At 39.9% G+C, this 26,448-nt stretch overlaps 1 protein-coding gene across 3 annotated transcripts in view; it reads left to right on the forward strand.

The window, feature by feature from the left end:
- HECW2 (HECT, C2 and WW domain containing E3 ubiquitin protein ligase 2) overlaps positions 1 to 26,448 on the forward strand; it is a 177,983-nt gene that overhangs the window by 91,754 nt on the left and 59,781 nt on the right. For all 3 annotated transcript variants that reach the window (XM_072873878.1, XM_072873877.1, XM_072873879.1), the window contains 5 exons: positions 12,395 to 12,489; positions 16,476 to 16,551; positions 18,405 to 18,574; positions 22,100 to 22,242; positions 25,746 to 25,846. In XM_072873878.1, the coding sequence (XP_072729979.1) occupies positions 12,395 to 12,489; positions 16,476 to 16,551; positions 18,405 to 18,574; positions 22,100 to 22,242; positions 25,746 to 25,846 (585 nt within the window). The remainder of the gene's footprint in view (positions 1 to 12,394; positions 12,490 to 16,475; positions 16,552 to 18,404; positions 18,575 to 22,099; positions 22,243 to 25,745; positions 25,847 to 26,448) is intronic.

Raw genomic sequence — 26,448 nt, forward strand, 5'->3', positions numbered from 1 at the left:
AGTTACTCCTCACAATAATGACATGCAGCAGACCATTAGCAACTTGACCATGCTTCATTGCCAGAGCTTCATTGCCAGGACAGGGAGGTGACTCGAGACAGCCAGCATGGCTTCACTGAGGGCAAGTCCTGCCTGTGGCGTAGTGCCCTTCTGTGATGGAGTGACTACATCAGTGGACAAGGGAAGAGCGTCGGATGTCATCAACCTGGATTTCTGTAAGGCCTTTGACACAGTCCCCTGCAACATCCTTCTCTCTAAGTTGGAGAGATATGGATTTGATGGATGGACTGTTTGGTGGATAAGGAATTGGTTGGATGGTTGCATCCAGAGCGTAGTAGTCAACAGCTCAATGTCCAGATGGAGATTGGTGACAAGTGGTGTCCCTCAGGGGTCCATATTGGGACCAGTACCATTTAATATCTTCATCAATGACAGACAGTGGGATTGAGTGCACCCTCAGCAAATTTGCAGATGACACCAAGCTGAGTGGTGCAGTTGGCACACCTGAGGGATGGGATGCCATCCAGAGGGACCTGGACAAGCTCAAGAAGTGGGCCCATGTGAGCCTCATGAGGTTCAGCAAGGCCAAGTGCAAGATCCTGCACCTGGGTTGGCAACCCCTGGTATCAATACAGGCTGGGGGATGATGTGATCAAGAGCAGCCCTGCAGAGAAGGACTTGGGGGTACTGGTGGATGAAAAGCTGGGCACGAGCCAGAAATGTGCACTCGCAGCCCAGGCAGCCAACCATATCCTGGGCTGCATCAAAAGAAGCATGGCCAGCAGGTTGAGGGAGGTGATTCTGCCCCTCTACTCCGCTCTGGTGAGACCCCACCTGGAGTACTGCATCCAGCTCTGGAGCCCCCAGCACAAGAAAGACATGGAGTGGTTGGAGCGGGTCCAGAGGAGGGCCACAAAAATGATCAGAGGGATGGAACACCTCTTCTATGAAGAAAGGCTGAGAGAGTTGGGGTTGTTCAGCCTGGGAGAAGAGAAGGCTGCGGGGAGACCTTATTGCAGCCTTTCAGTACTTAAAGGGAGTTTATAAGAAGGATGGGAACAAACTGTTGCTATAGGACAAGGGGTAATAGTTTTAAATTAAAAGAGGTCAGATTTAGACTAGATATGAGGAAGACATTTTTTACGATGAGGGTGGTGAAACACTGGAACAGGTTGCCCAGAGAGGTGGTAGATGCCCCATCCCTGGAAACATTCAAGGTCAGGTTGGACGGGGCTCTGACCAAACTTATCTAGTTGAAGGTGTCCCTGCTCACTGCAGGGGCGTTGGACTAGAGGACCTTTAAAGGTCCCTTCCAACCCAAACTATTCTATGATTCTCTAGGAATGAAAGGAGCAATTGGAGGACAGTCCCAGATTCAGCAGCGATGTTCCTGAATTTTTGAATCAGCAGCTCCAATAAGAGGCAACAATGTCTGGGGGACCAGCATGGACAGAATGTGTAAATGGATCAATCTAAACTCAGCTGGAGACTAATTACAGCATAGGAATGCTGGTTGCATCCAACCTCCTGCTCTAAGTGGGACCAACACTTGACCTGGTCAGCTGTGGTTCGGAAAGCACAGTCTTGAAAACCTTCAAGGACAGAGATGTCACAGATGCTGTAGGTAACCTTTTCCAGTGCTGCAGTATTGCTCCAGCTAAAAACATTTCTCTGGCATCCAATCTGAATGGCCAAAGCTTAAATTTGAGGCCATTGCCCCTTTTAAAATCTTCTGATAGAACTGGAAAGAGTTGAGTTTATATTTGGCTTGCCTTAACCTCCTCTGCACCAGACTAAACGAGGCCAACTACTTCAGCCTCTTCTCATAGGTCACATTTTCTCCATCCCAACCATCTTAGTAGCCCTCTGCTGTCCCCTCTCCATTTTCTCCATGCTCTTGAACCTAGGGACCTGAAACTAGGCACAGTATTCCAGCTGTGTCCCCACCAGTACCACATAGAGGGGGACAGTAACTTCCATCTATCTGCTGGCCACGCACCTTCTAATGTAGCCTGTGAGGTGGTTTGTCATATTTACGATGAGAGCATGTGCTGGCTCGTGTTCAACCTGGTGCCCGTCCTGAGCCCAGTTCCTTTTCAGCAGGGCTGCAGCTTTACCAGTCTGTTAGAGGCCATAGTGATGCACAGGGTTGTTCCGCCCCTAGTCCAGAGACTTGCAATTCTCCCTCTTGAACTTAATGACATTGCTGTTGACCCTGTCCTCTAGCTATTGTTCATGCTCTGACACGTAGAAGCTCCCACAGGCTGATGGTAAGCTAGGTACATAACTGAGTTAGAGCTGGGCTTATGTCACTACAGGGTTTTCTGGCTCGGAGTTGTTTCATGTTTGGAGCACAGACAGTGCTTGATTGCCACCACCTATATACTGCTATACCTATCTGATTGGCAGTCTCCCTGCTCTACCTATACACAAGGAGAGGAGGGGGATGTTTGCTGCAAGCCTGAGAATCCTTGAACCAGCTCTGGCAATGAGGACTGATGATGCTTGTTAGCAGAGTTACACTAAAATCCTTTAGGATTTAGTCAAAACTGGCCTGAAGTTGTCTGTCTTTTTGGCAAGAAAAGGAATGGAAGTTACTAATGTTGAATGATGAGTTGAGATCACTCAGCATGCACGTTATCCCAAAGACTTTGGTTGTGTTTTTTCCCTAGCAGTGTCAGAGCTTAGGGACATTACATATCTTTTCACCGGTAATGTAACATCTCTGGAGGACAAAGTGCAGAGGATGATAGCGTTGCTAACAAGCCATATGCAAACGAATCTCATGCAGAAGAAGTATTTCTGTTTTAATTGCACTAATGTTAATCAGTGGGAGTCAGCTGAATTGGGCCTCAGATTCCTTCGGCAAACCTCAGATTTGTGTCTTTTAAGAAAAGCATCTTATGCCTTAATTTGGGAAGCTGTTTTTCCAAGAGTATAATTGTAAACTTATTCATAGTTTCACTGAGGTCTGTGGAATTTATGCTTATGTTTAAAGGTAGGCCTTGGACAAGCGTTTTTCTGAACTTCGCATTACTGTATATCCACAGTCTTGTAACTCGATTTTCCAGTCATTCCATTTATTCCTCTTAAAATCCCTCCCCATGGATTCAGCATCTCCTATTTCCCAAGCAAGTAACATGTAAAGGCATAGTTTGCCATCTGCTCTATTCAGCTCAAGCATCCTGCAGAAAGAAGGGCAAGGAGAATCTCATCATCTTCATACTAAAAACAGACATTAATTCCCCCCAAAGCATCCAAAATGAGCAAAACAAGGATGATCAAAGAAAACTCTCACTTGCTTTAGACAAAAATCAGCTAAAAAAATTCTGTAGACTCTACCCTGAGAAGGGAGAATCAAAGGAATCAACAGTGAAATAATGAGAAATGAACATAATGTATTCCAGAAATATAAGCAGCCTCTGAGGGGAGTGGCTGAGGAAGGGGAGGGGGGGAAGAGTATGCAAAGGAGAAAGAAAACACTTGCAAAGTACCAAGTCCAGCTCGCCATCACAAACAGCTGCTGTCCTTAAGCTGTCGCCTCGAGACAAAGTGAGTGGTGCTGAACTGCAGAGCCAACCAGTACGGAGGCAGGTGCTCCTCTTTCTTTTCCCAGGGGAAAGAGCAAAAGTGCCATGTAAGCATGAAAGGCAACTCTGTCATTTTAGAGATTCAAGAAGGTGAATTTGAGCATCAGTGTGCCTGAGATGGTGTTTCCTTACTCATGTAGTAGAGAGGTGGCTTTAAAACATCCTGCTCTGAAACTTGCTAAAATGTGGGGGAAGGAAAACAATGACTCACTAGATGGCTGCCTCAAGTTGTTTGCTGTGTAAACTACAGAAGGATTGCTAAACGTGGCCGCAGCTCTACAAACAGTTTTCATCCTTCTCCTGTAAAAGGAAAGAACAAGTTCGAGGAGTATTATTCTGAACAAGCGGCCATAGCGTGAAGGTGCAACACGTCTTAATGCTTTTGCATTTGGTATGGTCATCTGGTATTTAGCATGACATCAGACTGTTCAGGTCCTTAAGTACGTCAAGACCTTTAGTTTCTGGTGCAAGAGAGGCTGCAGTTGCCCCAGGAGTGATTTTAGGTGGCAGAGTGTTTCTCTGGGTGTAGCAGTCTGTGAGCCTGGGATGGCAGGGCCTCCCTTTGGGGCATCGTGGTGGAACAGAGATGATGGTATTCCCTATGGAGAACGAAGCTAGCAGAAAGATGGAGTGAAATGATCCATGGAAAGGCTGGTGATAGAAAAAGCATGCGCAAGGAAGCTTGAGTTTTATGAAGACTAGTCGATAAAAGCTGCTGCTCATTTATGAACTGCGGCTTCTAATTCAGTTTTCTGCAGTATGGGGAAGGACAGGTCATGTCAGAGGTGCCATGGGAGGGAGATTCAGTATAGTACAGTCACTGTCACGCAACAGGTAACTGGTGCTTATGCACTTGCACATGCGAAGTCCCCAGAAATTAAAAGCTGTACATGTTCTAATAGGTAAAACAGGCCAGGGGCTGTTTTACCTACACTAGGGGAGCAAGTGACACAGCATGGCTTGTGCCCATGCAGCCAGCCCTTCCCCCTGTGTCAGGGATGCACAGTCACCGTTCAGCAGCATGGATGGTCGTGTGCTCGTACTTGAGTCCCTACCACGGTCCAGTTTATTAGTAAGGCATAGGCCAAGAGCCTCCTTTGAGACTAAATTGAACTTTTATTTGTAAGTTATAGCCTTGCTCCCATGAGTATTAATTACAATATGCACAAGAAATACCTTCACCTACTTTACCTGTAGCATAATGTCTTTGTTGTTATTTGTAACAGTTGATGTCATAGTCATTACTGTGAGTAGAATAGGAATATATTGATTTGCATATATTTTCTTTACCGATGCTGTGGCTTTATTTCTTGAACAGTAATCCATAGTGGCAGCTGTTGGGAGTCATCCAGAGATTGCCAGTCTTGTCACATCAATCATTTCCAAATCACCCTTGGGATGTTTGTGGTTAAATTACTTCTGGTGCCACACTGTGATACTCGGATGCAGTGACTGCACAGATGCTGTCTGTTTTGTACTTAAAAATCTCGGGTTTGTGGCGTGAGTAGGCTATGAGATATATTCAGAAAACGTGGTAATATATGTGTTTGCATTACACTGGTATCATGTTACAAGTGAGGTTTTGTGTGGAGTTCTCTGTATTTAGTCCCTATTCCCATGAAATTATAACTTTTGCAAAACTAGTGTTTGCAAGACTGAAACTGCCATACTTTGTAGCTAGCAGAGCGGACTCCCAGCTCCCTTTTTTGTTAAAAAAGCTAATATATATTGAAGGAAAAAAAAACACCCCAGTTTAATAATTGAACTTGATGTGCTTTTAGCTTTTAAGGGCTGCTGTAGCAGAGTTGTTGTTACTAGAGATATGAGCACAGTGTAGTATTTTTAGTGGTTTTGACCAAAATGGTCAATGTTAATGAATGTTCTATCAACATAATTCATTACTTGTATCCAGTCTTTATATTTTTTGACCATTTATATTAAATTCTATAAAGGTCATGGTTTTCTCACGTGGAATTGTTCTGAACGTGGAACACTCATCTGTGTAGTGCCCTGCAACCAGTGCCCTTTCAGTGTTCTGTCTGGGGACTCATGGTTATTGTCCCTACCCTATTTATATAAACACATTCACTGAGTTAGAAATACTTCTATTATTCTTCTGCTATTTATATCTGTTGTCTCTTAACAGCTATTTTTGAGTATCACAAATAACTGAAACAGGATCAGGTCTTGTATTTTTTACATTTGTGGCAAGCCTTGTTGACTTCCTTAAGCACATAATACCCCCAGTGTTTTGTTTTAAAGGTTAGATTATAATTAAATGCTTTGCCAAACTGGAATATAATAGGCAATGCTCGTGACTGTAAATAAGAATGTCTCTGTGACAGCAAAGTGAGCGGGGCTGGCAGGGATAGGTAGGCTCTGTTATCTGAACAACCATTTGTCCAAGTAGTTTCCTTTGAAGCAGGTTAGATGAAGAGAGACCACTGGGACATAAATATTTTCTGTTATTGATCCTAGTTTATCTAAAAAGCTTTCTGTAAGTCTGCATAAGTCACTTTCTAGTTTTTTGGGTTTTTTTGGTTTTTTTGGGGTTGGTGTTTTTTTGGTTTTGTTTTTTTAATCATTCCTTCCGTAGAATAAATTCTATGATATACCTGCTGAGGGGGATGACAAGTACCAAGGGGCAGCTGCTTCGGCACTTGTGTTCTGCTGCTGTGTTGTTTGCTACGCTGTGCTGTTCCCAGTAGAAAGTAATCAAAAAGATACATGGTTAAAGTGATGTAGAGAATAGAATGCTAAATGTCCAAACAAAAAGGTTGTGTTCACTGAACTGTCATGCTAAGGAAGAGAAATTCAACTGGCAGGACATGCAGAGCACTTCTAAATTCCTGCAGTTGTCTATGGGTTCAGTTGGGAAAAATTAGGGTTTAACCCAATGCCTTTTCCCTGGATTGCCTCTCCCGTTATAGCTTTGTAAAGCCTGAATGTGACTTATTTAAGAAAACTTTGTCACTAAAACAAATTAAGATTTGCAGAATATGCTCTCATATTTTTCAGATGAGTTTATGTGATGTCAGCTTTTTCCTCATTGAAGTTGGAGGGCTTATGTTTATGTCTGCAGAGCGCCATGGATTCAGCCCAAGTAACTTCTGGCATCTAGCTGTGGTGCCCAGGAAGCATTAGCTGCTGTGCAGTTTCCATGCAGTTACTCGGGAACACTGTTTACCTCCACAGACTGTTATAACCCAGCTAGGATTTGACTTGTCTTTTGGAGGTGTCTGTGCCCATCCCTTCTCAATGGAGTGTGGGGTGATTCCGCCTCTAATATAGGTGTTTCATTTGACTAGGGTATATCTGGAGCAAACTGTTCTTACAGCGAACACATTTGTTTTCCTGAATTATCAGTCTCCTGGAAAGAATGCATTCTTCTAGAATTATGTTCATGTGTTCATGTATTCCAAGTTTATGTATTCTGAGTATCTTTCTATCCTAAAGCAATTGTTTGATGGGCAAAGTTAACGTATTAAAGGCAGTAAAAAGGTAGTTAAAGTGGGGGACTTCAAGGAATTAGTGACATTTTAAAAGCAAGCTATTATTTGGTGTAAGCTGATCTATTATTGAAGAGACAAGACTGTATGGTCCATAGAGGGAAGTACAACCCTATAATTTCATGCAGGAGTTCTTTTGAAATTCAAATGTCAATGTTTAAGTCCCAGAAACCTTTGTTAATTCCAACATTTTTATGTAACGGACCTGAGCTATAAAACTATGGTTATAAAATGATAACAGCTATTGGCTTTTAAAGAAGGGGATTATGGTTTTACGGCGTGTTCAGATTAATTAACATATATATCACTTTTTATATGGCTGTGTGATAATTTTTAAAGAATCATAGATATGCCAATTTCATTTTTGTCTTATTTTTAAATGAAGAAGGAATTTCTTGTGGTCTGTATGATGTCTGGAGGAATGTCAGTGACAATGGGGCATGTGTGGTATCAAGAACACAGAGCTAGGTACAGTCATTTTTTCCCCCATGAATGAAAATACCTTTTGTTCTGAAAGGTCATATTTTTCTTTAATTTGAGACATAAATATTTGAGACAGCAAATAGTCCTGCCGTCAGGTACAAATTACTTTCCCTTGCTGGATTTACTGCTATTAATTTTTTTCATTACAGATCACATACAAAGCAAGCTAATTAGCTTGTTGAGGGAAGAAGAAGTAGAAAAGAAAAAAGAGAAGTGCAAGTTTTCCCCTAAAGGAAACACATGAAAGCAAGGTGGCAGGAGGAATGAAAGAAACTGGGAAAACTCTGTAGGTGACACATGCTATTGTGCAGTTTGTAGTATGGAACAGTTCAGAGGAAGCCTGTGTATTAATATGGTATTAACTTTAAATATTAAAGTCCTGTTTGCAGATAATTGAACTTACTGTTTCTGAAGAGGTCTGTGTATTTATGGGGCCTTATTTATAGGTAGTAGGCTTAGATGTGTTCTATCAGGAACAGCCACAGATACCTATTTTCAATATATCTGGAGCTCAGGAATCCATCAGTCATCAAGAAAAAAATATTCTGATCAACATTTTTTTCTGATAACACAGTACAAGAAATGTCAAAAAGCTAGATCCTCAGCTGTTTTGAAGTGACAGGGTTCCTCTGGGATTTCTTTTTCTGTTACATATTAACTGAAGTTTCTAGCATTATTAGCCACGAAAAAAGTTACTTAGCTGTCTCTGGTCCTGTGAAGGGCTTTTATTCTTGCTATGTACAAGATCCAGGCTTGCAAACCCGTATTCACTCTGGTAATGTCTGCATGCTTGTGATGGGTAGCCCATTTTACAATTTCATGCTGAATTTCAAGCACAGCTTCTCTTGTGTTAATCCTGTCAACACAATGCTAACAGCAGGTCTGCCGTTCCTGTGTGTAGCGCTGTATAAGGCCCAAACCAAATCAATGCTGCTTCTGTTGGGAAGTGGGAGAAGAAGTCTCCACATCGTGTTTTTAAGTGCTCTGCTTTTTCTAATTATTTCTAGCAATTAGTCCTGAAGCTTTTTTTTTAAATTTAGTTTATATGAAAGGGATGGTCAGATCTATTTCTTGAATCAAACATTGTTTTCTTTTGTCACCAGCCACATACAGGTATTGAAAAGTACTGTATGCCTGTAGAAGTCACTGAGAGAAAGAAATCTGAGGATCCAAAGCCCATAGCATTGCATTTCAGCCTTTAGGGGAAGGTACATGTCAGTGTAGTGAGAATATATAACAAACTTCTGTCTACCATCACATTATGGACTGTCTGTGGATAGGAGCAGCAGCTGATAACCTTTCCATTGCTAGGTTCTTTTCGGAAGTGATGAATTGAGAGAAGGTAGTCAGTGACAACAGACTGAATAAATGGCAGCTCCAGAAGCTCTCTGAAAAATAAAGTTTGGGTTGCAATAAAGCTGAGCAATGTAGCTGAAAAGTAGAAGTCTTGGTGAAATAGTTTGTTGTCTTACCATGCTCTCATGTATTCGTAATAAGTTCACAGTGTCATTAAGAGATGCTCAAGACTTAAGTCCTGGTTACTTAATATGTGCATTTTACATTGTGGAGAGTCCAGCACTTGGTATAAATCCTGACAACTTTTGCAAGTGCTAAGTCCAATTTTATGTCAGCTAGAAATTCTTGTATGTCCATTTGGATATAAGCATTGTTGGTAGGTCAACAGAACTGCTCAGTTTAGGAAGAACCTGCAGGTCCTGGCCCATAATTTTTAGGCCTGATAAACCTTTGTAGGTGATTAGAAATCCTGTTTGCATTTTGAATTTTGCTGCAAAGCTTGTGGTAAACAGAGCATGTTTTGACTGTGTGTGTGAACTCAGCTGTAAGGAGGAGGAAGTGGGACCAGCAGCTCCTCCACCTCCTAAGTCCCCAGAGGCACTGTCAGCCACTTTCCTTTGAAGGGTAGTTCTGTGGTGCCTCCTCTTTGTTCTGAGAGGAAGATAGTAAATAAACGTTGATCTATAACTGCAGCAACTTTCAAAATAAATAAATAATCCTTTTTGGCTGAGCAGGCTTGCAGGACGGATTTCTGATCCTTCTGTGTAGGGATAAGTGGGTATTTTATCTCACAGTAATGAAATACCTCAGCCCTCAAGGAATCATGCTATATGTCTCAAAACCTTATACTAAATATTGCAGTTTTGTATTTTAGAACTACTGACATATTGCTAAACCAAGTCAGAGGAATTGAACTGCCAAGACTTTCGTGCACATCCTCTGGTCTGTCTGAACTGGCTGCTATAATTTCTGCCTGCGTGTCTGTAGCTATTTCTGCCCACCTGTGGCCATTTCTGTACCCAGAAGTAAACCCTCATCAACCTCACACAGAAGTTATCTCAACGGAGAAGGAAAAGAGAGAGATTGTTCTAGATAGGGAAAATCCCACAGGATCAAGGGCAGCCATAATTATAGCTGTTCTGCTGGGTTGGAAGAATGCAGAGGAACAACAGTGGAGGTCAGGCTTTGGTTAGACATAATACTCTTTTGTTTGCAGTAAATGCAGTTAAGCAAACAAAACTTTATTCAGTGGGACCAGAAACATGGTCCAATGTTCACCTTTCCTGTGTTCCAATATAAAGTGCTTCAAGCTTCCTTCAGGTATATGTCATGCAACTTCTTCCAGAGTCTGACAAGAATCATCCTAGTAGCAAATGTCTCGGTGACCCTTTTTCATAGCTGATTATATTGAAATAGTAGCAGAAATATAAGCTACAGAATTAGGTAAGTTACTTTTGGTTTTTTTCCCCTGTTAAGTGACAGAAGGTCCCAACACACAAAGGGGAGATAACCAGATGATCTATTCTTGATTTCCTGTTGAAGTATTTCTGAAGACAGATCATTGAATCCTACTCATAGAGAGAAGACAGATCTGAAGACAGATCCTACTCATAGAGAATGAGCTTTCAGGAGTACACTGAACAGCATATTAATAGCTTTCTACCATGGTCAGCCATACTTGCATCTCCACTCCTACCAGAATGCCTGTGGGGCTAATGAAGAATCCAAACTTTAAGAGCTTGTGTTTTACGGTATTTTCTCTCAACTTCAAGTTGTGTCTATTTATTCTCTTATTTTACCAGGATCGAGGGTATTTTTGGATTGGCATACTAAACGATAGTAAAAGGTTTGACAGGTTACACAAAAAGCGAAATCTTATTAGTGAGGGTCTGCAGGAGTTAATAAAAGATGCAGTACTTTTAAACATTTTTCATCAGCGGTTTGAAATCCAGGGTTCCTACTGATTTCATCTGTGGATGATATGAGAATTAGTGGAATGAATAAAAGCAATTGAAGATCGATATAGGATGATTTAGCAAGCTAGGCACAGCCAAATAAAATTAATTCTGATATTGCTGACTTCAGAATGAAAGGCATGTAGGCCATGTGTCCTGCATCTCAACATCACCTTGCTGTGTAACCTGTGATGAGGACCTGTAATGCATTTCTTGGATATAAGCAGAGGAGTATCTTGTAGGACCATGGGAATGATCCCCCCAGCCCTGCCCCCCCATTCAGCTTTGGTGAAGGTGATGCTGGGGTACTGTGTATAGTTCTGGAGTCCATAAGTCAACATTCATTTTGTGAAGGGGAGAAGGGGCAGCAAAGAGCACAGTAATGATCAGAATAGATGATCTAATGATTTCTTTTCTCCTCCGTCTTGTAAGAATCAACTCAAAAAGCACAGTCATTTTACAGCAAATAGGGTTGTATTATAATCCAGAAAAATATATCCTGAGTCTCTGCCCTGATTTTCTGCAATCCTCTTTTTGGCTGTGAGAGAGTGGTGGGACACTTGTAGCCTATCTGTTCTCTATGCCCTTGCCTAAGGTTAGGAAAAAGAAGTGCAAGGGGTGTTGCCTTGCTGCCGCTGCTACGCAAGGCTCGGGGCACTTAGCATATGTTCACCTGTGCTGCTCTCCTTTCTATCACAGTTACTATAGGGGTAAGTAGTTCATTTGAGAATTACTGCTTCCGTATTAAAAAAAAACCCAAACTGTTCCAACTGCCTGAAAAGGATGCCACTGTTTAAATCATTGTCAGCATAATGTACATTAATGCATTCATCAAAATATGCTACTTTCCGTTTGAGGAGCAAAAAAATCAGTTGTTTTAACTATTTCATAGATTAACAAGATATAATACCTTTAGTACCACCTCTGTGTGTAAGGCTGCAGAGAGAGGTCCCATTTTCAGATAATTAAGAATAAAACAATTGTGTAATTATTATTTTTTTATTTGCAACTTGAAAATCTGCTGGAAAATAATAGTTCACCTTAACCGTATTATGTTGAAATGAACTTGTCTTCAGAGATCAATACCAATCTCATTTCCTTCCCTCTAGACCCATACAAAACATACAGAAGTGGCTTTGTGTGAATTGTGGCTTGTGAATACTTAAACATTTCTTACCCAATAGTGACCATGGACATCTTGCTGTAAGAGCTGGAAAAAATGAGCTGTTGTTTTTTTACTGACTGAGTAGAAATCTAATTAAAATTTAATTTTTTTTTTTTTTTAAAAAAAAGGCAGCATTTACCAGGCCTTTAGCTAAAAACTTTATTCAGACTTTCTTTGAGATGAGTTTCCAATTTTCTACAGGTTGAGAGAAAATATATTTCAGTTACAGTTATTGTGTGCTTTTACAGTAAAGATGTATCAGGGAACTGCCCAAACTTGGACTCCATGAACAGAAGTGAACTATGACTCCCTGTATGCACATGTTCCTTTCATTGCCTCTCTTTTGCCTAGGGTCAGTCATGAAGGGTTTAATGCAATTTTTGTTTCATTTTCCAGCTGAAATAAAGATCTGTTTTAAATACTACCATGGTGTTAGTGGAGCCCTCCGAGCTACTACTCCGTGTATCACTGTGAAAAACCCTGCTGTGACAGTAAGTTTAGCCTCTTTGTTCATTGTATTTTTGTAAGATGATAATATTAACTGTCAGACAAACCTGTTGATATAAGTCTCCTAGTTTTACCATTAACTGCAAGTTTTGCAAAAAACTGTATTGCCTGACAAAAACAATTAAAATTGGGAAATGCTTTTCTTGGTTTTGTATTTTTCATGGTAAAAAGGCAGTAAAAATCACTGAGCTTAGCTGAAATCTTTTATGCTAAGAACTTGATTTTGCTTGCTTTCAATTTTGCAGCTTACAGTTTGCTGTAATTTAACACCATAGTAGAAATTTTTCACACTGGTTATCTAACTCAAACTGAATCCTTACTAAAAGTCTCAATTTCTTCTTATTGTTTGTTAATATTAAAAATGAAATTGTTGCTGAGATTGCAGTTATTAGTATAAAAATGAGACTAGGCAAAACTCTGCTCTTGCAAAAATTACTGTGGTTTTTTGAGTGTTTGTATAGCATTGAAATTTAGATAATTCTCTGACTACTGAGAATTATTGCTGCTTTACTATACTTTCATTATGAGACTTATTCTTTTGAAGTACTGAGAGTTTTAGAGGAGGTTTTTAGTTGTTTAAATACATATTGGAAGAAGAGCCTTCCAAACTTGTATCTAGGTGCTTTTGATGGAAGTAATTTATCTAACAGGCTAGCTCTTCAGTTGGCATGAAGCTTCACCGTGCGTTTGATTTGTTGATATTAGCTGACAAATATTTAAGATCACATCTGTCAGGATGTTGTCTTGACAACTGCAGTGTTGAAGATACTGTAGAGCACAAGGTATTCAGACTGAATAGCTTTTATTCTGATCCTGCACTTTTTCAGCGTTGTATATTATATACAAGTGCATGTTATGGCTATATGATATTGTATGTGCTATACGAGACTTTATATCTCATTATACCAAATGTTTTTTCTTTTTCTTAGAATTACAGACCTAGGTGATAGCATCATTTAATTGTCAGATCTTTGTCAGATCTGACTATGAATAATATCGTTTTGCAGCAGGCATATGAACTCTTGATATTTTACAGAAGAAAATGTGCTACAGTTAATGAGCTTCACAGCCACTGTCTTTAATATCAATTTATAAACTACAGACTGTATGATAGCCTGACTTTGAACAAAGAAAATAATGCATCTCAAAGGAACCCTTAAAATGGGCTGTGTGCTGCACTATAGTGTTACTGAGAAGCAGAATGATTATATTGGATGGAGAAACCATTTGAACTTGTGTGTTTTCTTGACCTTGTCATACTAGCCAGCAATATTTTTGAGAATCATTGCACAAAAGGACATCTGAACTTCTATCTTTGATTATGCATTTATTTACTTGGGAGCTACCTGAAGACCTGTCAATCTTGAGGAGTTAACCAGCTGTCACTATTTAAATTCCTTTCCTTGGAAAGGTAGCGCAGGGTCCTGGGTATTCTACAGAATTTACACTCCTGCTAGAAGGTGTAATTTTATATAAATGTTTTTGTTTGCGCTAACAGTACAGAATTCCAGTAATAGTGAGCTGTTAGTTTCCCTGATGAGAATGTCATATGACAGCTCAGATGAGATTTCCTAAAAATACCATATTGGGTTAGTTATACATAAGTGTACCTATAATTATATGCTAATACCTAACACCATGTTTATGTTTTCGGCATTGAGCTTAAGCACGGTGTAGTAGAGAATAGTTTGTTGTCTTGGCACTGGTCGTGTCTGTTGCTACAGAAGTGCTGTTCATGGAAGTGGTAAGAGAGTCACGACATTCCCACTCTCTTTTTTGAAGCTGCAATAAGTCACCTGATTACTTGGATCATTCTGTGTTTTCACATTACATGGTTTGGTGGGAGATATGTTTCTAGTTTTCCTCATGTTGATGGCATATCACAGCAGGCATTTCAGTCCATCTTATTTTTGGATAAGCAACTAACATTCTGTTGTGTTCATTTGAACTAGTGGAAATACAAGGGCTGATCTAGCATTGAGAAACACTGCGTTACACCAGATGAGAGAGCCTTTGTAGTGCAAAAATCTAAGCATGTATGCTGGGATGAAATTTTGTACTTGGCACAGAAAAATTGAAATTGCTGTTCAGATCATAATGGAAGAGGAAAAGGGTATAGAGTGAAACAATGGAAGTGCTAGGGAACACTGTTACAATTAATTTTATTATAGCTGAATTGTGGGAAAATTCTATTTTCTATAAAATGAAGTAATGATTAGCAATGTAAACAATATTATTCAAACAGAGTCAGTGATGTAGCAGAAAAATAGGTATAGAATGAGGAAGGCCTTTTTGTCGACGAATAACATTTTTAACAAGAAAGCAATGCACGTTAGAATAAGCCCAAAAGAGTATGCTGAAATACATAGCGTTCCTCTGGCCCTGCCTGGGCAGTGTCACCATCCCAGGGGGATGCGCCCCTTGCTGCTTTCAGCAAATGTGTCTGTAGATGAGGGGACTCTGATCCAGCTGGAATTAATCCATTGCTTTTGATGCTCTTGTAATTTTACTACCAGCTGTCACCACTTATGCGTCCATATAAAGTCACTGGCATAATGATGTCATGCTGGGTGGGAAAGTGATAGAGTTTTGAGCACTCTGGTGAGGAGTGTCTTGCCCTGAGAATGGAGGTGAATCCTGAAGCCAGCAGTGAGGGAAGGGAATGGGCTGGTTGGTGAGCGGTGGCGCTTGCTGGCACGGTGTGTTCCCTCACAAGACCACTGAGGCCCATGGGGATGTCAGGCATCAACGTCATTGCTGTTTCTTTATCACTTTGTTTGGCTGCTTGTTACGTACAAAGTATTAGAATTTTGCAACAGGAGAAATTTTGTGTGTTTGCTAATTCTGATGAAATTCCAATGTGCTTGCTGATCATCGTGGGAAGTATTTGAAAGCTAATGATATTAAATAGCTTAAAGCAATATAAAAAGGAATGATTACGTTTTTGGTTAATGCAAAGTGGGTTCCTCATGGCTACCACAGCTCCAGAAATCATTTATCAATCCGGTAACTTCTAGTTCAGCCTTCAAATAACTGTTCAGCTGCTCAAAACTGCTTTACATACTTCATCTACACACACAGGTGTGCGAGTTTTTATTTAGCTTTATTTTTTTAATCGTTCAATAGATCAGATGACTTCATGTTCTATCACTAGTATTAATCCCCAGTGCCATGCTTGGCTGAAGCTTTTTCATCAGTCTGTGTCACCTCTTCCGCCTGGGAGCGAGTGCATTGCCTACCTGGAGAAGCTCCATTGATGTCTTCATGATAGATTATTCAGCTGGATGCACGTCTCTGTCTTGAAAGACAAATTCTTCTGCTAGTTGAAAGAGCTAGATATTAATAAGACATTAATACATGAGAAACTTTTTACTTTGAAGTAGTACTTTACCTAACAAGAGATTTCAGTGGAAACCAAACCTGAAAATCTGTGAAGCATAAGCTTTGAGACCACATCATATTTAGATATCTGATGCATTTTTCTGTTTAAAAGGAGCATTTGTTCATAGATCTGAAGGCTTTTGTTAGTCTCTCTTTGATCTCTTTGCTTTTTTTGTTGCACAGTAAATTATCTATTTGTGGAAAGTGACAAAAGTTACACATGCTGTCACTGGCCAGCTTGGTGCTTTGGTATGTATTACCAATTCATACTGTTGATTTTATTTTACAAAAGGGAAACCTGTAAGAAAATACAGTCTCCTTTTCTCCAATTAATAGTGTCTGCACGTGTGTTAGCCTATATATGTTCTGTTTGGAAGATTCCAAGGACTGGTGTATTAGCACTGCGTGGCATAAATGATAGATATTTTCTTAGAAACAAATGCTGTAGCTTTGCCTGTCTGTGGTAATAGGCAGTAGTTGGTCAGATTCTTCCCCTGCATACTACCTTAGAATTGCATTATCATCCTCAAGCATGTACAAAGCCGATGAAAACTTCTGTGGTATATTTCATTTTTTTCCTTCTCTTCAGATGGGAGTAGAAGGCACGGATGAAGGTGCTTCTGGAGCCCAGCACTCTCGGAAGTTAGTCAGCTTTACCCTATCAGGTAAAAACCAACACCACTCTGTGTTTCACAAATTATTGTTACAAAAAAAATGTGCTGTTTTAAATAACTTCAAAGATAGAACACTTTTCTTCATTAGCCTCTGTAGGAGCACACTCTAGTGGCTTGAAAGATGTCATTTCTTTAGAACTTCTGTTTGTTGAAAACAAGCCAGAATCATCTATCTCCAGGAGTGAAAGAAGTGGATTTGATGGATCCCAGCATGAAAAATTCGGAGAGATTTCCAGTTTGCACAAGGGACAGTTCCTCTCAGATTGAAGAGTGGAAAACTTAGCCTCTAAATAAAATACAAGCTGGTTCCATCACCTTGAAGTAGTAAAAAAAGCAATGGCTGCAAATGGTGGTTTAGAAAGGAAAAAAAATCTTTACGTGTAAGAGAGCTAAGCTGTCACTACAGCAAAATAGCTGTAGGGGTACAGCCTACCAGCTTCACTTGTTCTGATTAGCACTTTATTCCATGGGAAGTCTTGTGTGAGACTAAAGCATATTCAGCTTGAGCAAAGACAGAAAAAATTTGCTTCTGAATCTTGAAGAGACAATGAAAACATTTAGAGATTGTAGGGGTAGAGCAGAAAAAAACCCCGCTTTTTGAAATGGTCTTGCAGCAGTTATCTGGGATAGAGCTGATAGAGTACTATAAAAATAATTGTTTTGTGAATTCTGAAAAACCTGTTGTGTTTCATAGCAGGTTGTGAGTCAGCCTGAGGAGTCCCCTAAATTAATTTTGAAAGGTGTATTGACTGATAGGTCTGTAAGGTATTTCCCAGAACATTTTTTGTTTGCTTGTTTGCACATGCAACGTTGTTGCTTTTGAAGGCAATTACCCATTATTTCCTGGTATTTCTACTGTGCGGCTTAATTTTGAACATTGGGTAGGATTTTTTTTTTTTTACTGAATCCACAGGCATGGCATTTCTCTTTAGTGCAGTGAATTTTGCCTGCTTGTATAACTGCTCATCTAAGTACGTGTGTGCCAGTTGCATTAGAGTCATGAAGACCGCATGCAGCTTATTGGAGTACATAACAGAGAAAGACGCAAAAATCGTGTGCTTCAGCAAACCTAAACAGAGAAATATTTTACAGTCAAGTTTAAAATCTAATATTGTATTAAAAAATACCTCTTTCTTTTTGTTCTTGTTGAAGCTTGCACTATCATTGAAGTCCTTAGGCATGAGAATATGCACCTGAGGAAATTATTGTTGCAAGTCTCAAGGGCTGCAGTACTGAGGTTTCCCTAGGAAGAAATAAGGATTTTCAGAAAACTTTGCTTCCTTTTATGTGAGACAGGTTATCTTCTTCTAAGTTGGGAGAAAGTGTGCATCATAGTCCAGAGCAACCTTGATAATGAGCATTTGAAGTTACGTTTATCAAAGTCTCAACTTTGGGAAAGTCTGAGTTCACTACATTACCTCCCATGCAGTTTTCTATCTTAGCCCCTTCCCCTTACCCAGAAACAGAGCAAATACTGTGTGATGGTTTTTTTGTGGTTTTTTGGTTTTTCTTTTTAAGAGTGGAAATGCCTTACATACTGAGAAAAACATTTGTAAGTTAGTTACAAGTTCATGCTTTTTGTTTTACAAGTGACTGGAGGCTGAAATGTAAATGAGGATGTTGATACCTTTCCTCCCTATATTCTCTTGGGAAAACACTTGACTTCCTGCTTTAACTGTCTTCTGTACACTGGATCCAGTTAATGTATGAGTAATTTTAAGTTGCTTTATTTAGTAGTTTATGGTGAATTGATTTCCTGGGTAATATTTTAGGAATGCGCTACTTTGTGAACTAGCTTTAATTTACTCAATTCCTTTTTCCTTCCTTCTTCTTTTGCTTTATAGATATTAGAGCAGTTGGACTTAAAAAAGGCATGTTCTTCAACCCTGATCCTTATCTAAAGATGTCCATTCAGCCAGGCAAGAAAAGTACATTTCCTACATTTGCTCATCATGGCCAGGAAAGAAGGTCGACTATCATCAGTAACACAACTAATCCTGTTTGGCACAGAGAGGTAACGTATCCCGTTTGAGAGCAGTCTGCCAGCTGATGTAGTGTACCAAGCCTGTATTTTCTCTTTATGCATTAGTCCTTACTCTCTGAAGGCTGTGAGCTTATTTTGTAGCTAGTTATTTAAACTGACACAGAAATTGTAGTAATTTTAGGAACCCTGTTGTTGGATAGAAACAGCTATCATCTGCATAATTAAGCTTTGTATTTAAGCTGCACTGCTGTGAGGTTTTTATTTCCTTCTCTGCTAACAAGTTAAACTCACTCAACAGCACTGTAGATTTCTTGAAATTGCAAAAATAAATTAATTAAAATAGATTATATGTTGCGAGAAGACTCTTTAAGAAAAGGTACAATAAGTGAGCATTTATGCTCAGTGATTGCAACAACTGTGCATTTGGAAATGATAGAATCATAGAATAGAATCATAATATCATTTAGGTTGGAAAAGACCTTTAAGATCATCAAGTTCAACCATTAATATAACACTGCCAAGTCCACCACTAAACCATGTCCCTAAGCACCACATCTACATGTCTTTTAAATACCTCCAGGGATGGTGACTCAAGCACTTCCCTGGGCAGCCTGTTCCAATGCCTGACAACCCTTTCGGTGAAGAAATGTTTCCCGATATCCAGTCTAAACCTCCCCTGGCACAACTTGAGGCCATTTCCTCTTGTCCTATGGCTTGTTACTTGGGACAAGAGACCAACACCCACCTCACTACAGCCTCCTTTCAGGTAGTTGTAGAGGGCCATAAGGTCTCCCCTCAGCCTCCTTTTCTCCAGGCTAAACAACCCCAGTTCCCTCAGCCGCTCCTCGTAAGACTTGAGACTCTAGACCCTTCGCCAGCTTCGTTGCCCTTCTCTGGACGCGCTCCAGCACCTCAATGTCTCTCTCATACTGAGGGGCCCAAAACTGAACACACTATTCGAGGTGCGGCCTCACCAGTGCCGAGTACAGGGGCACGATCGCTTCCCTAGTGCTGCTGGCCACACTATTTTTGATACAAGCCAGGATGCCATTGGCTTTCTTGGCCACCTGGGCACGCTGCTGGCTCATATTCAGATGGCTGTCAACCGACACCCCCAGGTCCTTCTCTGCTGGGCAGCTTTCCAGACACTCTTCCCCAAGCCTGTAGCGCTGCATGGGGTTGTTGTGACCCGAGTGCAGGACCCAGCACTTGGCCTTGTTGAACCCCATACAATTGACCTCGGCCCATGGATCCAGCCTGTCCAGGTCCCTCTGTAGAGCCTTCCTACCCTCAAGCAGATCAACGCTCCTGCACAACTTGGTGTCATCTGCAAACTTACTGAGGGTGCGCTTGATCCCTTCGTTGTGCGTAGCACATGGCAAGCTTTCAGTTTTGTCAGGCAGAGGGGATGCTCTTTGGTGTAGCCTCTGTATGCAGTGCTGTAGGAAGGGAAGCCCAGGGAGGCATTACAGCACCACTCAGCAAGGGGGAAAAAAAGGCAGTTTGGCAGAAGCCAGTTTTCCACATGTGTTTGTATTGGGTAAGCTGTGCAGGTCTCAGAGAAGGAACTCAGTCCCCCAGCTGTCTTTGAGTACAGAAGAGCCAGGCTGTACTTTGAAGATTAATGTTTCTGTGGGAAACAAGGTGAAAATACTGGCACAAGTCCATAACCCTTTCAGGACCAGTGAGCAGCGTTCTCGATCTGCGCCTGTTTTCTAATGAGCGGATGCCTGTACTGTGTTTGATGAATGTTAATGTGTTCTTTAGGAAGACTGGAAAATTGAGTGGGCTTTGGAAAATGTTCCCCACAAATCATAATCAAAGGAAACAAGCAGTAAAGCAGAACAGAGCAGGGCTAGCATTAGCACTGCTCTGGGGTGCGTGGTTGTGGGAAAGACTGTAGATGTGTGGAAGTCTTAAAATCTTAAAGAAAAATCAGAGTTCTAATCTCTAAATTGATTCTTCATCTTTCTCTCTGTCCAGTAGATAGAAAATCTAGTCTTATTTTTCCCCTTTTTTCTCCTCTTGTTCTCCTTGGTTTTGAAGCCTATTAGAAAAGTGATAATGTTCACTGGTGCACGCATTGTATCAGCTTGCTTTAACTGCTGTGTCTTCCCTGTAGCAATGCTCTGATGACAGCAGCTTATGATCCCATTACATATGCTGTCCTAGTGGTGCAGAATTGATCCTGTTTTACATCTGCTCCTTTCTGCAAAATAATTTGCAATTTTATAGCAAACTGAGAGTGACAATTTTTAAAATTCTGTTTATCACAGGAACCCAGCTCCGACAGTTGCCCAGCATGAGAAAGTGTTTTTATTCCTGACCCAATTTAATTACTGTTTTTGAATATATTTAGCTGATGTCTACAGCTGAACTGAAGAGTTGTTCCTTCTTTTGTTCCTTGTTCAATACGTCTTTAGCTATCTAGCCAGATGTGTATTAGGCATTGTACTCAGGTTGCGATTTGCTCAGAGGTCTTAGAGATGGCAGACAGTAAAAGTATAACCAGATGACCTTGGCTTTTCTGAGTAGGTTATACCATACTTTTTTTTTGTTTGTTTATTTGAAATATCTTAAAATATAGAGGAAAAATAAAAATCTTTGGTTCCTAAGCTTGCTTTCCTAAGGGATTTTGTTATCACACTGTGTGTATACGTGTGTGTGTCTGCCAACATGCCTGCTCATATATTTGCCCTGTACCACTTTTGAATCTTTTGGCCATCTTCAGGCAGACTTGACAGAGCAGCACAGATCTCAAAGATGAAGTATTCATAAACTTGATGTTTATGATCATGTTTATGAAACTTGATAGCAAAAAAATTGATGCTAGGCTGAAGAGAATAACTGTGGTAGTATTCTGTCATAGGGAAAGGTGGAAAAATGATCTTACCAGACATCAAGAAATCTTTTATAAATTAGCACCGTGTTGTTTAAAGGCCCCAAGTGCAGAAAAAGGTTCTGTTGGAGCTTGCTGAGAAGATTTGTGAACTTTGGGGCAAAAATCTATAGAAAATTCTCCTTTAGTTACAGTGCTCCTGAAAATGCTGTATACATATTGCCCTTCTGACTTCCTGTCATGCATACAAAAAATTAATGCAAAGCATCGTGTTGGAAGGGAAGTTCACTAAGCACAGCCTAGAGTGAGATGCTTTCCTCCTTCCTCCTGCATTGACCCGGCTACTCTTCTATAACCTGATAGAGTACAGCAAGGATTCCTTCTCTTTTTGGTTTCTACTACCCAAATTGAAGCAAGCACTAGGATACATTGCTTTCTCCTTTCTGATGTAGAAAATGAAAATGCTTTTATCTAGTGCAGTTTCTTACTGAGCAATTATTTTCAAGGAACAGTGAAAGGGTATAGGTTTCCTGAGAGGCTAGTTACATATGCAAAAATACAGTGCTTAATAAATGATGTTGATACTACTTTGCAATATGGAAACTGCTGTCATCAATCATTGCTTTTGGAGTTCACTGCATGCTAGTAGTAATTATGTACATACTTTCTGAATAAAGGTGTATTGATATGGTGTCAAATATGTTCTTTCCTTCCAGAAATATTCTTTTGTTGCACTTCTAACAGATGTCCTGGAAATTGAGGTTAAAGACAAATTTGCCAAGAGTCGTCCGATCATCAAGCGCTTTCTTGGGAAGTTAACCATACCAGTTCAGAGACTATTGGAGAGACATGCAATTGGGTAAATTAATACATTCTTAATGCTAACTTCCGTTGATAAGGGAGACTTGGCATCTAGGATACTCGCGCAGAGCAGCCTTTCTGGCTTACTGGCATAGATGAGCAAATTCTGCTGCGTCTGTAGTAAGAAATTTAGTAGGAATTTTAATAGCCTTATTGCCTGACTGGAAAATGTCAGTGTTTCTAACCCTGTTCTGAATGCATGTACCCATGTTTGTGTATATGTGTGTCTATAATGTGTTTTCAGCTTAATTTCTTTACACAAAAAATGTTACCCTCTGGCTAGCTAGTCAAGAAGCAAAGCATTATCACAATACTACATGATTGTGTGCAAATTTTTTAGAAGAAGCAGATTTTATTGTCTCACTGCTTTTACGGTTCAAGTATTTTTAATTGTGAGTTTAATAATCAGAGACTTAATATCTGTTCAGCTAATTGGCCAGAACTGCAAGGCTGTGACTCCTTATTTTTCAGAGTGCTGATGGTACTACACGATTAAAATTGCCTTTTGCTATGAATAGCGCACTGATGGGACTCAAAATTCACCTGTTGTGCTATTTTAAAAACTTTCTGTTCATTTTTTGATAGCTAACTGTTATGGTATACAGATGCAAGTCACTTAGAAACTTTTCAGATGTTTTATACTTCATGATGGTTATTGGAGGGGACCATAGCGTAGTCAAGTGAATGATCCAACAAGGCCTTCATACAACCATATGCACTGAGAAGAGCCTGAGACTTGGTAATTAGGCACTGTGATACATTGCAGGAGTGAAGCAAATGGCAGGAGGTCTGCAAGAGATGCAGTAGTGTGTGCAAAAATATGATTTTACATTTAAGACAGAGCAGTATATTATTATGTAGAGTATATTATTTTGTTAACATCTTTTTACATATATATGCTATATTTGACAAATTAGAAAACATAATTCCTTGAAAGACAGTGGGAGGAACTAAATTATTCAAGTGTGTTTTGTATAGGACCTAACTCGAAGTCTGCTAAAGTTAATGTGTCTCCATTAACTTTAAAAGGCCACTGGATGAGGCCCATGAGGAACGATGGTGAAATAAAATGCGTATGTTCTTCCCTGAAAGTTTAAGGGCATGGCAGTATCATCACGCTTTTGCACAGAAAGCAGGATATAAACGACTGGCCTCCTTTTTCACAGATATTCCCATCAAAGTAACAAGTTGCATAAATGGAGAAAATAAAATTCAATTTGAAAACAGTTTTCAGCTTTAAGTTTTCAAAGTGGTGGTTACACTGGTAAGTAAAGTAAGAATAAAATTGTAAGAATAGCTTAAAATTTTGATGTCTTCTGATACAGAATTTATTAAAAAAAAAAAAAGCCTGGCCATTTGTTTTGTAGTGGTATCCAAGGGCAGTTCAGGTGTATATACAATCTAACTTTTCTAAGAAATGCTTCATCTCTGAGTTTCAACAAATTGTGATAAGTTGAGCAAGCAGCTTTTTCTAATAAATTTGCACACTGGTAGAGACTCAAAAATAGCACCATGATACAGACTGGTTTCAAAACCTAGTTCAGGGTGTTCATTTCCATAAACCCCAAAACGTTTTTCTGCTTCAGGATTCCTAGCGCTGTGAGGTCTGTAAATTACCTACTTGCTTTGTTCATCAGTTCTTGTTTTTTTTCAAACCAGTATTCTGGAAGACATTTCCTGTTTTCTTCTCCATACTTCAGTTCTGTATACTTGATATATTAAATCCTTTTAGGAAAGGAAGGGCTGTATTCAGTTTGGTTTTGCCATGCTGCTGTTAGAACTGACATTAAATCAGTCTTGCAGATATTTTTGCCTCTTCATCTGTAATTTATTTGTCCATTTATAGTTTTTGCGTGCCAATGAGTTGTCAGAGTTTGTCAGACATCGTAAAGACAGACAACATTTCACCAGAAGTTTTGCAAAGGAAAGGAGTGGTTAATATAGACGTGAAGTAGAAATGTACTAAACATAAAATCAACTGCTAATTCTCTTTTATTTTGTTTTTGGTCAAGCAAGTAAAACATCTTAACTTTCTTCTTTTTAATTTTGGTGATGTCAAGGACCATTGAAATCCTCTACTGGGCTAACACGTGAACTTGAAAAATTACATGAACAAAGTCCAAGGACTTACAGTACACCATATGCTTAACTTGCCCTTCCCTGTGTTAATGATCAGTATTAACAAATGAAAAAGTGAAGTCCAGAACCAGCCATTTTTAGACAGACTGCACTAACATTCTGCCCCACTTTTAGCTGTCAGCATAGCTCACAAGTTTGCATAACAAAATGGACAAGTGGCTTTAAATTTAATGGAAAATATGATAAATGAGCATAAGAATCATCTAGTATTGATTCAACTGAATACAGAGCAGACATTATTAATGTCGTGGCTTTCTCTAATCTCGAGTGGCCTAGAGTAATATAAACCTTATGTAAAAACTGTGGAAATCTCAAATGGCAATCTTCTCGGGACACCCCAAGTCTAGCTGAGAATTGTAATTGGAGTACAGAGCGATGAATCTGTGACGGATCCTGGAGACACTACTATAATAATTTGATGTACTGTGGCCCATAGAGCAACGTGGGGAGGCTGCTTTGCCTTACGTTGTCCACTCAGTACTTTTTTTGCTAAAAGTTAATGTTTGGATGCCAACTGCTGCAGCTTATTGCAGTAATGACCTTGCATTTGTTTTAGTCTGTCACTCATATTGCAGTAGGAGTGCTCCCAGTAAGGGAGAGGTGTTTATACGAGTGTAAATTTATTTGCATAAATAGCAATAATTTCCTGTGGAGGTCTTCAGCAGCCCCCTCCTCTCCCTTTAGCTGTCCCAGCTGTGCTGAGGGGGCTGGGGCTGTGAATTCTGGCTGTGCCTAATAACACTGTAGAGCCTAGGATCTGATCCTAAGTCTCGAGCTGATACAAGTGCTTAATCAAGTCTGAGTCCCACTGAATTCAATAACCCTTAAGAACGTATTTGAAGTTAAATCCGAGCATTAATAGCTTTTCTAAATGGGAATGCAGAAGTGTTTTATTGAATGAGAACTAAAATGTGAAGAAACTTATCTGGGAAATTTGTATATAGTAAAAACCACAAGGGGGCAGAAGGTTTTAAAAAATGAAAGGTTTTGTTAATTATAAAACATATTTTGGGTTGAGGGAAGGAGGAGGTTAGGGGAAAGGGGATCCTTTGCAGTTTGATTTCTTTAGGACTTAAGAATAGATTTCGGGTTGTATAAGAACTGCTGGGGCTCAATCTGTATTTGGAAATGATCAGTTGTAGTTGGCTAGGCTGTTTTATCTGTTAGCTAAAGGTATTTTACACCATTGTTGGTGTTTGTGCTTTTCCATACAGGTCAGCATATGTGGCTGATTTTAAGATTCTAATAGAAATTACATTCTATCACGCTGACTCTTAGCTGATAAGAGCCTCTGACACAAATTACTGGAAAAATAAAACCAGTTAAAATTGTAAAAAACCCCCAATATCTTTGTTTTTGCAGAGACCAGGTTCTCAGCTATAACCTTGGCAGAAGGCTCCCAGCTGATCATGTAAGTGGATATCTCCAATTCAAAGTGGAAGTCACATCTTCTGTTCACGAAGGTGAGAATATGTCAATGATCTGTATCTCCAGATACTTGTATGGAGAAAGTTTCTATTTCTAGGCTTTTCTGTGATAATATGCTTTCTGATTTGCGTGCAGTGCCTCTATTATAGATTTTTCTATTGGGATTAAAAGTTTAGATATGTCAGGTACTGCTTTGAAGATGGTAATTCCAAAACACCAACACTTATTGTATTGTTTTCCTGTTTTGTTACGTAGATTTTAAATGAATCTGCTTATGAGTGTCATTTACAGAATCACAGAATCGTATAGGTTGGAAAAGACCTTTAAGATCATCGAGTCCAACCGTAAACCTAACACTACCAAGACCACCACTACACCATGTCCCTAAGCACCTCATCCAAATGTCTTTTAAATACCTCCAGGGATGGTGACTCAACCCCTTCCCTGCGCAGCCTGTTCCACTGCTTGATAACCCTTTCAGTGAAGTAAAATTTCCTAATATCCAGTCTAAACCTCCCCTGGCACAACTTGAGGCCATTTCCTCTCATCCTATCACTTGTTACCTGGGAGAAGAGACCGACCCCCACCTCTCTACAACCTTCTTTCAGGTAGTTGTAGAGAGCAATAAGGTCTCCCC

This window comes from Ciconia boyciana, chromosome 10, assembly GCF_034638445.1.
Source record: "Ciconia boyciana chromosome 10, ASM3463844v1, whole genome shotgun sequence".
Lineage (NCBI taxonomy): Eukaryota > Metazoa > Chordata > Aves > Ciconiiformes > Ciconiidae > Ciconia > Ciconia boyciana.